At 33.6% G+C, this 14,854-nt stretch overlaps 1 protein-coding gene across 1 annotated transcript; it reads right to left on the bottom strand.

Moving 5' to 3' along the window:
- Positions 1–326: 326 nt before the first annotated feature.
- Positions 327–14,490, bottom strand: LOC145319134 (uncharacterized). Its single transcript, XM_080160996.1, has 6 exons — positions 14,351–14,490; positions 13,842–13,981; positions 2,294–3,949; positions 1,560–1,663; positions 1,051–1,190; positions 327–436 (listed from the first exon to the last, which is right to left on the bottom strand). The coding sequence occupies exon 3, from the start codon at positions 3,947–3,949 to the stop codon at positions 2,294–2,296; it is 1,656 nt and encodes a 551-aa protein (XP_080017122.1). The 5' UTR covers positions 13,842–13,981; positions 14,351–14,490; the 3' UTR covers positions 327–436; positions 1,051–1,190; positions 1,560–1,663.
- Positions 14,491–14,854: the final 364 nt, after the last annotated feature.

Raw genomic sequence — 14,854 nt, 5'->3', positions numbered from 1 at the left:
AAAAGGCTGAATTGAATTTTAGATTGAAATAAAAAATCTTATGTCGATCAATCTACCTTTCTGAAAGTATAGCTTACCCATTTGATTCTTATAAAACCTTTGTGTTGATATTTAATCTACATAAACATAATTCTATTTTATTAATTCTTTAGATGGTTATAAAACCTACACAAACATCTCGTATTATAATGTAATAATTTCAATACAGCGATTGCCACTTTTCTTTAATGCATATTGTTGGGTTCTCTAAGCAGACGTTACTGAGAGTTTATATCAATGCAATTTAAAATGGGGTGGATACATAAAAATAATCAATAAGTTACAAATTCATATTAAAATACAATTTTATTCAATAAAGCATATAATAATAAACATATAAAATAAACGATAAAATGGTGAAGCTTCAGCAAGTGTGTTCCAACCAGTGGTGTTCGAACTAGACATAAAAGACCGTTTTAAGTATTAGACTAGTGGTGAAGCTGCTCTACAATTAATCATATATAACAAAATATGATAATTGGTAATAGCTAGAGATCTTAATTTTCGATTAGAACAAGGTGAATTAAACTTTTGGGATTACTGTTAGGTTTACAGATAAATTTAAGTATTGGACTCTTAGCAGCTTACAGAAACGGAGCTACTCTACAATAATTTAAAATGTAATAATCATAGACTAAACGAAGCGATTATTGTCTTTAGACTACACATGCTAAAGAGTAAAAACAACACAAAGCTGATGAATTTAAGTATTGACCTTATTAACAGCTTGTAGGAGCAAATCTACTCTATATTAAGTTAAATGTACTAGACATAGAATAAACGAGATATTATGGTCTTTAGACTATATATGCTAAAGAGGAAAGAAACAAGTTGTAAAGAAAAAAAACTAAGTAATGATTTCCTTAACAGCTTATAGGAGCGGACCTACTCTAGAATAATTTAAATGTGGTAAACACAAATAAACATGGAACTTGTTAAATATGTCTACCATACAAATCTGAGTACTATCCTTTAATGATGTTATAACATCACACTACTATCCTTTTTTACCTTCAATATGCTGGTTGCCTGTCGAGTATTAGAAAACAAGAGTTGAAGAGCAAATCTTCTTTATTAGACCAATGATGGTTTACCATGAGCCGTAGGGGTGAGAAGCAGTGCTTTCTGGTTATTCTTGCTTGGGTACAATCCTTAAAATATATTTAATTATAATAGAGTCATTTAAATAGATTATTCCTCTGGAGGCCATATCTAAATAAAATAATATAAAACCACAGAGTATCTCTCTGTCTAAACTGGCCTCGCCTGAATAAAGTTTATTAGGACTCCATACTACTGTGAAAGTTATTGTTTGACAACATGATTTTGTATTCTGTTAAAACAGCATGGAATACAAATTAAACCGGAAGAAAAAAAACTGTTATTTTGGGTTTCTATCCAACAAGCTTGAGACAGACCATAGCAGGGAAAATACTATACTTGAAATAACATGAAGAACTAAAATCTGTACTTGTTTAAGTCAGGATTAATCCATAAATTTTAAAATGTATTAATACTACCTCAAGACAGGCTTGCAATGTTGATAGAGAGGGTGTTGATAGAATCAGTCACTTTATACTGACCAATTATGCCTTTGCATGATCACAGTTAGAACAGAAATATTCTGAAATGATAGTAGCAATTATATCTTTAAAAATAAGAATAAAGCTACAAACAATATCCTATATTATAAAGTAATAAGGTTCTTAGTTTCAAGTTAAAAGATCTCAACAATACTGATCCTAATTGGTTGAACTTTCCAGGGAAGCAATATAAAAGCCATCGGTGGATTTAGACTATTTTCTCAAGTGCCCCTGGAGGCTTCTAGGGGCGTAGCCACTAATTTATATGTTTATATGAATCACTGATTTTTGTACGCTAATATGAAAATGACGATATAACAATATGTGTATAGCCAACGAAGGTGTAATATATACTCAATAAAAATTTCTGATTTTGAACTCCCTTGAAATTCCTGTTTCCCTGTTAACATTAGCGAACTTTTCCTTGCTTTTAATGAAATGTTTACCAACTTTTTAAAGAAATAACATTCTTTATATCCATTTGGATTTTAATCCATAATAATTGGTTTCTATAAAATGATAAAACATTTTTTAGGTATTTAAGTTTTAAAAAGTTTACAGGGTATCAATTATTCAACCCTTTACATCAAAACTATAAGAATATTTTTAAGATTTATGTAATACTTCTAGATTCACAAAACATTCCCCCAGCACAAGTTGCAAAATCTTACCTAAATATCATGTAGATCATGATGGGGGTTAATAAAAACCTGATTTGGGTGGACTTCTTCAGCTAGTTTCATAATTTTGTTAAAATTTCGAAAACTTCCAAATTTGAAGGCTTCAGGGTCATATCCATCAAGTGGGCTTGAATTAGTAATCCATCTTAGTATTATATCTGGCATCTTTGTCAGCTGTCTATTCAAAACTTTCCAGGCCAGACGTCTATCAGGGGAAATATAGTTTAGTATTTCAACCAAACTTTTAGACTCCCTTATGACAGAGTGTGAGGATTGTTCATTAACAACTGGCTTATCAAAAGGGGATTCCAGAACACACAGCTGCTTTACAAGTTCAGGATCAGGTTTATTATGAGATGACCAATCTCCTCTTGTGATGTAGTACAGGTAGCTAGGCCAAACCCTCTGTAGACTACTGGCAAGATTCGTCCTGAACTGTGCACATTCCAGTCTGAAACCATTTATGGATTTTTTTAAATCCAGACCTGATTCATCCCCACCACAACAGAATCTAAGTTTTGGTGGTGACAGAATGTACCTGATGGAGTCGAAATCTATGGTTGAACAGGCTTCTGTGATGATATTTATGGCATGTTGCAGAAAATATTTTGGTGGTAATTTAATTACATTGTCTAATGTGTCTACCTTTGAAGGAAACAATGAGGGTATGACAACAATGAAGAATAGTCTATACAGGTTTAAGAGGACCAAAAGTTCTGCCAATCCATTTGCAATTACATAATCTTGGCATTTCTCATATGGTAAGAAATATAAGTCAGACTTAACTGCTTCTTGTAGGTCTAGGGATAGATGAATTCCACCGACCAGGAACCTATATAAGAATTGTAGTGATATTTCACTCCGAGCATAACGTCCATATCTTACCCATAGAAGACTTATATCCAGAAATTTACCAATGTAGAAATCTTTTCCATTCTTCATGTTTCTAAATATTACCTGGATCTTATAGATAGTTTTTGTGCTGTCATAAACTAAGAATAGTTTTCTGGTTTCATCAGTTTTGAATAGGCTAGCTAGTGACTTTTTGAGTTCTATAGTAGTGTCCAGAACTACTTTACCTTCAACAGCTTTCAAGGGTATCAAAATCTCTAGACAAGAGCTGGCATTGCCAAGAATAATCTTTCCTGGAAGGCTTGGTACTCCTGGTGTTGTGTGAATGTCAGCTGGTATTTCACCTTGAAGGGAGAGGGGTATAACCTCTGGGTTGAAACCAGTACAAGCCTTAAAGTTATTTAAAAACTTGCTTATTTTTTCTTGAATTACTTCATCAGACATTTTCTTTAAATCGACAGAAAAGATTTCCACATTTTTGAAGGTTTCATAGGAGGGATTTCGTGTTTCTTTGATTTCTGCTAGAGTAGATTCAAATTCCAACCCCCAAGAGGTTTCAGCTGCTTCAGTGAGCTCAATTTCTGTCTGATCTAACAAAGGCTTCCAATTAGGAATATAAGTTCTCATGAATTTAGTGTCCACCAAACGTTTTGGAATTGATGAATAAAAGTAGTCTAAACAGACTTTTTTGTTTCCAGTGTAGGTACATCCTTCTTGGCAGTAGTGCCCATTGATTACTTCATTCTCAGGAATGAATCCATCTACAGGGTGAGATAAGTAGGTACCCAACTCCATCTAAGAAAAAATTTAAAATTTTATTAAGTGGCCCAACTAAAGGGTTAGATACTATTTACTAATCTATACAAATAAGACAAATTATCAAGAACATATATTTCAAAAATAATATTAATATTTTAGTATAAATATTTCAGCTGTAGGTCTTTCAACAGCTGCTGATGCATAGTGTCAAACTTAAGATCTTCCAAGGACATGATGATTGAGACTTCATCTATTGTACGATCAACTTGTCTAAAAACCTTCTCGGTAGCATTTCTGTACTTTATGGTGATTTTGTTGCATCTACCATCCACAAAATTTGAAAGAACTCTTCCAAACTTATAAACTACATTACGAGCCCTCTGATTTTCCTTTGCAACAAAGACTACTATTTCTCCAATAAGAGGTGGGGATCCGTCACAGACCTTTCTACCTGGCACATATTTGTGAACCATTGCTGCTAAGTTGGATTGCAATATACTTGTAATCTCATTGATGTTTTGAAATTGGGAATTCACTTCACAGTCTTGTAACTCAATAGGTCCAGCCGCAGATCTATTTTGATTCTTACCCATTAGCAAAGAATTAGGTGTAACTAGAAATATTGGATCATCAATACTATTTCTGTCAGAACAATGAGCTATAGGTAGATTATTGAGCATGTTTGCAACTGTTGAACCTACAGTCTCCCACATCAGAAAAGAGTGTTTCTTACCATTCTGAGCTGTTCTGTTTAACAATTCCCTAAGGAGTTTCACACGAATTTCGACTTTTCCATGGCTATGGTGGTTTAATGGAGTTCCAATTTCTAGAATTAATCTCTGATCTTTCCACAGATTACCCTGTAAGTCTTGAAACTGTACTCTTGCTTGTTTTAGACACAAAAAGGATGATTCATTGTCTAGAATAAGAAACTTTGGAATTGAATATCTATTTGAATGTCTTGTAATTGCTTGGATTATTGATTCAGTAGTTTTATCCTCTAACACACAAATATTTGTTGAGGCTGAGGTCAAACAGACAATCACTAAAAAATATGCTTCCTTTGACTTAGCATTTCTAGTCTCCTTTGCCATTATTTCATATGCAGTGAATGGACCGCAAATGTCCAGCATTGCTGCAAAAAAAGGAGGGCATTTTAACATTGCTAGTTTGGATTGATTTCCAGTGGCAGGATTGAGTCTTTTCTTGATAAGAAATCTGCATCTAGGGCATTGATTTCTTATTTTTTTGATAAGGAATCTCAAGTTTTCTACGTGCAAAATTTTAAGCATAAAGCTTAATTGCTGTTCTACACCTGGGTGATATAACACTTCCCAATGTATAAATACAGCAATAGCAATTGTAAGGGGACTGTTTACCAATGCAACAGGTGATGTAAAGTTTAATCTTGGGAAATATGGCAACTCAGGATTGTCAACAATAAGCTCATCATACATCATTCTACCACCTGAAACAAGAATACCATGTTCATCTTTATAAGCTGCGATTTTTTTCTGGGTCAGAGCAATCCTGACCTGGATTGTTTCTTGTCTGCAAAGCATATTCCATGCTAAATGAATCTCATAAGAGGTAGGTATAAATCCATGGTTTAATGGCAAGGTTTCAAGGTTATCCCTTGATTTTACAACATTGCACAGCTGACAATTAACTTTTGTTCCATTTCCAGTACCATGTGAGGCATGTTTTAACCTTGTTATGAATCTAAATAGTAGACCTAGTAAACGAATTGACTTTTCAAAGCCATAATATTTGAGATTGAGTAAGTCTGTAAGCAGATCTCTTTTCTCAGTATTAACAGTCAGGATGTGAGTATTTGCATCTTGGTTTGTTAATAGATCTAATTCATAATCAGCATCTAATAAAAGAGGATCATAACTGCAGATGCAGCAGGCACTAGTCTTGTTGCAATGACAATTCTGGTTAATGTCAAAGCTTTCACAACAGATCAATCCTAAAGAGTTTAGACTTGCATTTATCTCTGATTTAGATGGAAATTCTTCACCTAATATGTTAGGGACTGACTCACGAGATACTAATGCTTTCTGCTCTTTTGTCAAAGATTTTCTTATGTCTGCAGGTGACCGCATGGGAAATGTAGACATGTTACCTTTTAACCAAATTGGACCGGATTGCCAAGAACTTCCTAATTCCATATCTTTCATAGTTACTATGCCTCTAGTAAGGATATCACTTGCATTGTCTGCAGAGGAGATATGGAAGAATTTGTCCTTTTCAAGAAGACGGTGTATGTTACGGACTCTGTTAAAGATATAACTTTTCAGTCGGTTCTCAGGATTTGTAATCCAGAACAGAGAAATTTCTGAGTCTGTCAGGATTATGTAGTCTTGTACTTTGTCTCTCAACCTATTCAGTACCATGTGTAATGTTTGTGCGCCCATTAGTGCACTTTCCATTTCATTACGTGGTATTGTACTGGAGACGGTCCTAGACTTTGCAGTTAACAGCTGTGAGTCATAGGATCCGTCTTTGCATAAGAATCTTGTATATATGCAAGTCCCTGACATGTGAGTAGCAGCATCAACAAAGCAAACTAAATCAAATTTGTTGGGGTCAACTGCATTTGCAGGTACTACAGATCTATTCCATGTTAAATACCTAGAATGTTGGATCATCTTCAAGTTATCTTCCCATATATCCTTTAGGTACGGAGGGATTTCTTGGTCATAATCATAACCTGATAAGTTGGCAAGATTGATTTTAAGCTTTGCTTTAAGGGGTTCTACAATGCCCAGAATGTCAAACACTTGGAGTGTTTGAGATAGGAGATTTCTTCTAGTTAGTTTAATTTTGGTCAATAAGCCAGTCAAATCTTCATCGGTTTCAATAGACGTTGGGTTTGGTTTCTTTGCCCCTCTGATTTTCTTATTGAAGTTTATTTCTCCATGATTTAGAGATAGTAAGTCATCCTTCTGTCTCCATTCATAGCCAGCAAAACTTGTAGAACAACCATCTTTGCTAGCATCTTTATCGGGGTCTTCGCCACTGACATTTACCACCTTAATCTTAAAGCCACCACGTGGAAATACAGTTTTTAGCTCCTCAATCATTTTGGTTCTTTCTTCCACTGTGTTTGCTCCTGAACCACTGTCATCCATGTAGGTGGATTTCTGGGCAATAGTATTTGCTCTTGGGTATTCTTCTTTATTGAGTACAGCAACATTTCTAAGAGCTGTTGTGGCTTGGTTAGAAGCAGGTTTAAGGCCATAAATTATAGTAGTCATAACATAGACTTCTGGGGTCTCATTTGGATGAAGTGATGGAGAGAAAAGATATAATGAGTAACGATATTCAGATTCAACTAAGCGTAAGCTGTTATACATTTTCGAGATATCTGTAGCAAAGGCGTACAAAAATGTACGCCATTCTATACAGATATCATATAGCGAGTTCAAACAGTTAGTACCCTTTGCAAGTGTTAGATTAAAATCTGACATTTGAGGGTCACACACCATTCTTATAGGTGTCGAGGTAGAACCTGGTTTCATCACTACACGCCATGGAAAGTAGTGCTTAAGTTTAGCATCCTTTAGCTCAGCTTGTATTTTCTCACTCAGATCACACAACTTTACTGCATAGTTGTTCTTTAATAATTCGGAGTGAAATTTTAATATTCCTGATTTAATGTCTTGTGGTTTATTCCTTATTGTATCCAAAGTTCTTAGCGCCATGAAATAGTTGTTGTCTCGACCATTCCACCTTTCTTTTAAAAATGTATCTGGATCTACTATAAATGGGTATCTAGCCCAAGTAGTACTATTGTTTTGATCAACTTTTACACTTTCCTTGATAATGTTGTCTTCCAGATATTCCTTTATAGATATATCACGAGTTCGCTCTGAACTTTTGCAAGCCAGACAACCTTGACATGATGGGCAACGGTAATCAACTACTGAACCAATTTCTTCCTGGCATTTCAGCCCATTCTCTGCTTGGTTGGGGACTCTTTTTTTTGTTTTAAGTACCTGAATTTCAGTAAGATTCTTCCAGCTATCATTATGGTTGCTATAGCTTTCCTTTAATGGACAGGCACATTGGAATAAAGCGCATGCATGCTTTGAATCATTTAGTTTGACTTGATTTGCTTTTTCTTTGAATTGTATAACTTGGGGAAAAACAACATTTTCTTCAAAAGTAGGGATCATTTCATCATAACTTGCATAACATAGTTGTCTGACAGATTGTGCAAACATCAAATTGATAGAACTAGGTTCACTTACTTGGCTAGCTAAGCTGTGATGTGGTCCTGAAATGATAAGATTACTACCATGTATATCAGTGAATCTTGAGCGCCACACACTTACTCCACTAGGGAGAACAAGTAACAAGGTTGGAAGTAGTGCACTTTGTTTGACACCTATTATCATCTGAACTTCTCCCCCTCCAATGTAGGGGGGGAAGATCTCCTTACTCAATGGAGTACTAGATTGGTTTATTTTAATTTCCTCTATGATCTCATTTAGATTATAATGATTAATCTTGTTTGTGATCTTAGTCATTCCAGTTATTGATATCTCATGGAAATGACCATTACTATCTGGTCCTAAAGTGGCTGAATATATGCAGCCACCTGTTGACACAACCTTACCGGATGCTACTCTTATAAACTGTTCCTGGGGATTTTTTATCTCAAACTTTAATTTCTCTGCCAGGTCAATTGTACATACTTCACCACTTGCACCAGAGTCAAACATCAAGGTGATAATCTCACCTCCTATATTTAAGGACTGTAAAACAAATAGTGGATTGTCAAAATGAGTTTCTTTGTTTATTTTGTGTAGAATGTCAGTCTTTTCCAACAATGATCCATCAGTAACATTAAATGCGTTAAAATTTTTTCTATCCTTCTCAAGTGCTACTACTTTAGCTGTAGCATTAATATCTAGCTTAAGTACTTCTATGTTCTTAAGCTGGATAAATACATCATTTTTGTAACCAGCTAAGAACTTCTCTAAATCCTCCCTTCTTACTACAGATGTAGAATCGTGTTGGTCACACAGAAGGATGTTTCTTTTGTCTCCAATAGCAAGACATGCCTTACAGATTAAACTTTGTTGAATTGATGATTGGAATTGACAGCTGGTTCCAGATGTTTTCTTTTTACATTTTTTCATGAAGCACAGATTACAACGCTTTTTTTCTTCTGCTTTTAAAGACCTTTCAGCAGGCTTAGCAGTTAAAAATTTGGAACAAGCTCCCATTTGACAATCCTTAACACGTGTAAATGTTTGATCATGCATGAAACATGTAGCTTGGTGCCAGAGTCCATCATCAGAATATTTAAAGGCAGGCTTATTGTCTTTTGTTGTGGGTTTATCCTGTGCTCTTGCCGTAGTTGCAACTACAGTCATAGTACCTTCTTCTTCATCAGTAGAGTGATATTCATCATAGCATTGCTCATCATCATCAATAGGTTCATTTGAAATGGTATTGATAGCTTTGGTATTCAATCCTTTTTTATCAATGCTGGGGTCTACTTGAATTGTTGTAGCTATGGACAGATCTAATTTCCTTGACTGGCCTTTCATATATTTTAGGAGTAATGGAAATATTTTGTCTCCAGGAAGATCATCATTGTCATAATACTTACTGCTATGTTTGATGTATTCTCCAAGGAATCCTCCTTTGTATGGTTCTGCTACATATGAAACCAAGTCCATGATAGTATCATAGTTATATACTTCATTCTCTAATGTAGGTCTTCTATCTTTATTGTTGAGAACTAGGGACTCAAGCTGTTGTAAGATTTCTATTACTCTATTTAGGTAGCTTAATTTAACTGGTTTGGGAGATTTTGATGTTGGGAGTTGTAATTCCTTTAGAATTTGTTTTTTATCCTTTAAGAGTCTGTTAATTTTTCCATATTTTCCCAACAGAAAAATTCGCATTTCAACAAAATTGTGTCTGATATGTTTCATTTCCTGTTGTAATGTAGGAGAAATGTAATTGCAATATAAATATTCAGCCAATTCACTCTGTTTCATACCTTTACATACGAGATTCAATTGATGGAGAAACTCAAATACATCTGTATTTACAGAGTCAAATCCATCAAACCTTTCCAATATCAGTGGGGCTGCTACAGCATTCTCTGATACTATATGAAGCTCCTTTGAACGGATAAGTTTATCTATGGTAGCTATATATCTATAGGCAGCTTTCAGGGCATGGCCTGCGTCTATGACCATAGTTTTGTATTCTCTTCGCCCTGAAATTTTGTCTGCATTTTTGATAATTGTTGAAGTTAAATCTTTTAATTGTGGTACATCTCTATTGTCCATTGCTTTTAGGACACATTCTTCAGTCCAGGTACCTATCTCATGCTTAGTGATAAATGCTATATTCATCATAGCATCATGGATTGTTATTCCATGGATATCGGTTCCTGTATACTGATTTAATCTCCATGAACCATCAAAGGTACATTCAGAAAGTGTATCCGCTAGAGAATTACGACTTGCTACACTGCAATCGTCATCTTCCCTATGTATTTGATGAGTATTCATTCTTGCTAAGATAGATTCATGATGGGTTGGAAAATTTGGGTGGGGTGATGGGCGTTCCCTGTGATCTTGTCCTTGCCCAGGTGATAATGTATATCTATTTCTTTCTGTCAAAGTATCTTGGACCCTGTTTTCATCCTGTACAGGTAGAACAGAACTTATTCTGGAACTAGTTCTCTGAATAGGATTCCCACTCTGTTGGGGTGGTTGAGTTGGGCAGGTGGACATGAAATTTGTAAACATGGATCTGCTCTGACCTCCTGCCTTGTTTTTTATAATAACTCTGTCGGTAGTACTTATAAGTAATTCAAACTTTACTTTTAAGTCTGTCAAACTTGTGTCGAGCAACCCTTGGCTATCACTTGAGTCATCAATAACTTCTAATAGCCGTATTGTTTGGGCTTTAAAATTATCAAGGTTTAACAGTGTGTCAGGTTCTGGGTTCGATTCTTGCTCAATACCTTCTATTTCAGTGGTGGCATTTCTTAGGAATTCCGTAGTTAACGCATGAAAATCATTTGTGTGTCGGATTAGAAAATTGTGGTATGATTCTTTTGATATTTTAAAAAGTTCCCCCCATGTCACAGGTTTTATGGAAGTATTATGGGCCTCATTATCAGTTGGGTTTTCATTGGTGGGTGGATTATCAGTAGGAGCCATTGTTCCCCTTGGTAATTGGGGTGTTCTTGGGTTTGGTACGAAGGGGGGTATTCCAAGCCTTACATTTCTTCTGGCATCTGTCTCGTTATAATTTAAGGTATATTTATTCCTCAAATCCATAAATAAGTTTTCTTTTACTTACATACGCTAGTTTAATTTCATCTACACATTTTTTTTTTATTATCACTTTATTAGATTCTAACAAGCTTTTTATTTATGATCACTTTTTAAAAAAATAAAAAAAATTCTCTCATTCATGATCACTTTAAGACATTCTAATAATGTTCTTTGTTCATAATCACTTTAAGGAATCTTGTCTACGATTTCATAAACAAGTTTTGGATATACAAATGAAATATTATGTAGATTTTTAAAGGTCCATAAATAAGTTTTCTTTTACTTACATACGCTAGTTTAATTTCATCTACACATTTTTTTTTATTATCACTTTATTAGATTCTAACAAGCTTTTTATTTATGATCACTTTTTAAAAAAATAAAAAAAAATTCTCTCATTCATGATCACTTTAAGACATTCTAATAATTTTCTTTGTTCATAATCACTTTAAGGGATCTTGTCTACGATTTCATAAACAAGTTTTGAATATACAAATGAAATATTATGTGGATTTTTAAAGGTGTACTGCTACATAATTACATGAAATATTATATAAAATATCACTCCTTTTATACAAGGCTTTGATGTACCTTTCGTTTGTTTTAAATTTTAAACTATTAGTTTACAATTGTAAAGTAGTATAATCACTTTCCCACATAAATATATTAATTTTATAGAAAGGGTTTTCTAAGATTTTCTATTTTGTTCTTTATGATATGGCCAATCAGTAATGTCTAATATTGGTGCTTTAACTGCGTGCAAATATTAATACTTTAGATAGGAGTATTTTAATCGTTTTTTTTAGAAACAACTATAGTCCTTGATTATATAAAAATCTAAGAGGTTTTCAACGCTTTATGGAAGTTTCACATAGGTAGGAATATTTAGAATGTTTTTTCTCAAAAACAAACACAGTTCTCGATTATATAAAAATCTCTTAGGTTCTCAAGGGCTTATGGAATTTTCACATAAATAAGAATATTTAAATTGTTATGAAACAAAAGACAGTTCTCGATTATATTAAAATCTAAGAGGTGTTTTTAAAGCTTTATGGAAGCTTCGCATAGGTTTGGGTATGGTTTTAGGCCATTCTATCCGTAAACTATATGGATTTAAACTATTTTTCAATTACTTACCTTCGCCTTAGCGTAGCATGTCTCTAGATTTTAGAGGCGCAGCCGCTAATATTTATTCTAACAAATACTCAGTATTTAATAGGTTAATAGCTTTAATGTAGTTAAACAAGCAGAATCATTTTCGTGAGGACAGAGAGTGTATTTATACTATGTATAAGTTACGGAAATAATACACTTAGTTAATATGCTTATAGAAACCCTGCAACTATATAATTAGTTTTAACACAGAGGGGTGTTTTATATAAGCTTCGCCTATTTGAGTTAAGGATCTATTTACTTTGTGTGAAGATTAAGAATGAATTATAAACCAATTGATTTTCTAAATAGATTGTAAATAGACAGATGTTTTAAATATCACATTTACCCAATGATATTCGCTCCTTGCCAATATCTAGAATATCAATTAAAGCTACTCATAAAATCATATTTATCAAATGGTAATCGCGCTGTTATTTAGCACGCGCAAGGCGCTCTACACAACTATTCTTCCCTTACTATTTAGGAGAAATTTTATACTTATCAAATGATAATGGTTATATATTCATAGAGAGTTGGATACTTAAAACGTCCTATAATTTACGTTTTGTTTAGGTTATTTATATAGCTTTGAACACTAATATTTCTTTTTAAACTCTCAGTTTAAAAATTGAAGTTCGAATGTTGGGTTCTCTAAGCAGACGTTACTGAGAGTTTATATCAATGCAATTTAAAATGGGGTGGATACATAAAAATAATCAATAAGTTACAAATTCATATTAAAATACAATTTTATTCAATAAAGCATATAATAATAAACATATAAAATAAACGATAAAATGGTGAAGCTTCAGCAAGTGTGTTCCAACCAGTGGTGTTCGAACTAGACATAAAAGACCGTTTTAAGTATTAGACTAGTGGTGAAGCTGCTCTACAATTAATCATATATAACAAAATATGATAATTGGTAATAGCTAGAGATCTTAATTTTCGATTAGAACAAGGTGAATTAAACTTTTGGGATTACTGTTAGGTTTACAGATAAATTTAAGTATTGGACTCTTAGCAGCTTACAGAAACGGAGCTACTCTACAATAATTTAAAATGTAATAATCATAGACTAAACGAAGCGATTATTGTCTTTAGACTACACATGCTAAAGAGTAAAAACAACACAAAGCTGATGAATTTAAGTATTGACCTTATTAACAGCTTGTAGGAGCAAATCTACTCTATATTAAGTTAAATGTACTAGACATAGAATAAACGAGATATTATGGTCTTTAGACTATATATGCTAAAGAGGAAAGAAACAAGTTGTAAAGAAAAAAACTAAGTAATGATTTCCTTAACAGCTTATAGGAGCGGACCTACTCTAGAATAATTTAAATGTGGTAAACACAAATAAACATGGAACTTGTTAAATATGTCTACCATACAAATCTGAGTACTATCCTTTAATGATGTTATAACATCACACTACTATCCTTTTTTACCTTCAATATGCTGGTTGCCTGTCGAGTATTAGAAAACAAGAGTTGAAGAGCAAATCTTCTTTATTAGACCAATGATGGTTTACCATGAGCCGTAGGGGTGAGAAGCAGTGCTTTCTGGTTATTCTTGCTTGGGTACAATCCTTAAAATATATTTAATTATAATAGAGTCATTTAAATAGATTATTCCTCTGGAGGCCATATCTAAATAAAATAATATAAAACCACAGAGTATCTCTCTGTCTAAACTGGCCTCGCCTGAATAAAGTTTATTAGGACTCCATACTACTGTGAAAGTTATTGTTTGACAACATGATTTTGTATTCTGTTAAAACAGCATGGAATACAAATTAAACCGGAAGAAAAAAAACTGTTATTTTGGGTTTCTATCCAACAAGCTTGAGACAGACCATAGCAGGGAAAATACTATACTTGAAATAACATGAAGAACTAAAATCTGTACTTGTTTAAGTCAGGATTAATCCATAAATTTTAAAATGTATTAATACTACCTCAAGACAGGCTTGCAATGTTGATAGAGAGGGTGTTGATAGAATCAGTCACTTTATACTGACCAATTATGCCTTTGCATGATCACAGTTAGAACAGAAATATTCTGAAATGATAGTAGCAATTATATCTTTAAAAATAAGAATAAAGCTACAAACAATATCCTATATTATAAAGTAATAAGGTTCTTAGTTTCAAGTTAAAAGATCTCAACAATACTGATCCTAATTGGTTGAACTTTCCAGGGAAGCAATATAAAAGCCATCGGTGGATTTAGACTATTTTCTCAAGTGCCCCTGGAGGCTTCTAGGGGCGTAGCCACTAATTTATATGTTTATATGAATCACTGATTTTTGTACGCTAATATGAAAATGACGATATAACAATATGTGTATAGCCAACGAAGGTGTAATATATACTCAATAAAAATTTCTGATTTTGAACTCCCTTGAAATTCCTGTTTCCCTGTTAACATTAGCGAACTTTTCCTTGCTTTTAATGAAATG

Source organism: Acartia tonsa, chromosome 5, assembly GCF_053477335.1.
Source record: "Acartia tonsa isolate MP-2025a chromosome 5, ASM5347733v1, whole genome shotgun sequence".
NCBI classification, from domain to species: Eukaryota; Metazoa; Arthropoda; class Copepoda; order Calanoida; family Acartiidae; genus Acartia; species Acartia tonsa.
This window is presented reverse-complemented; position numbering and strand designations above follow the sequence as displayed.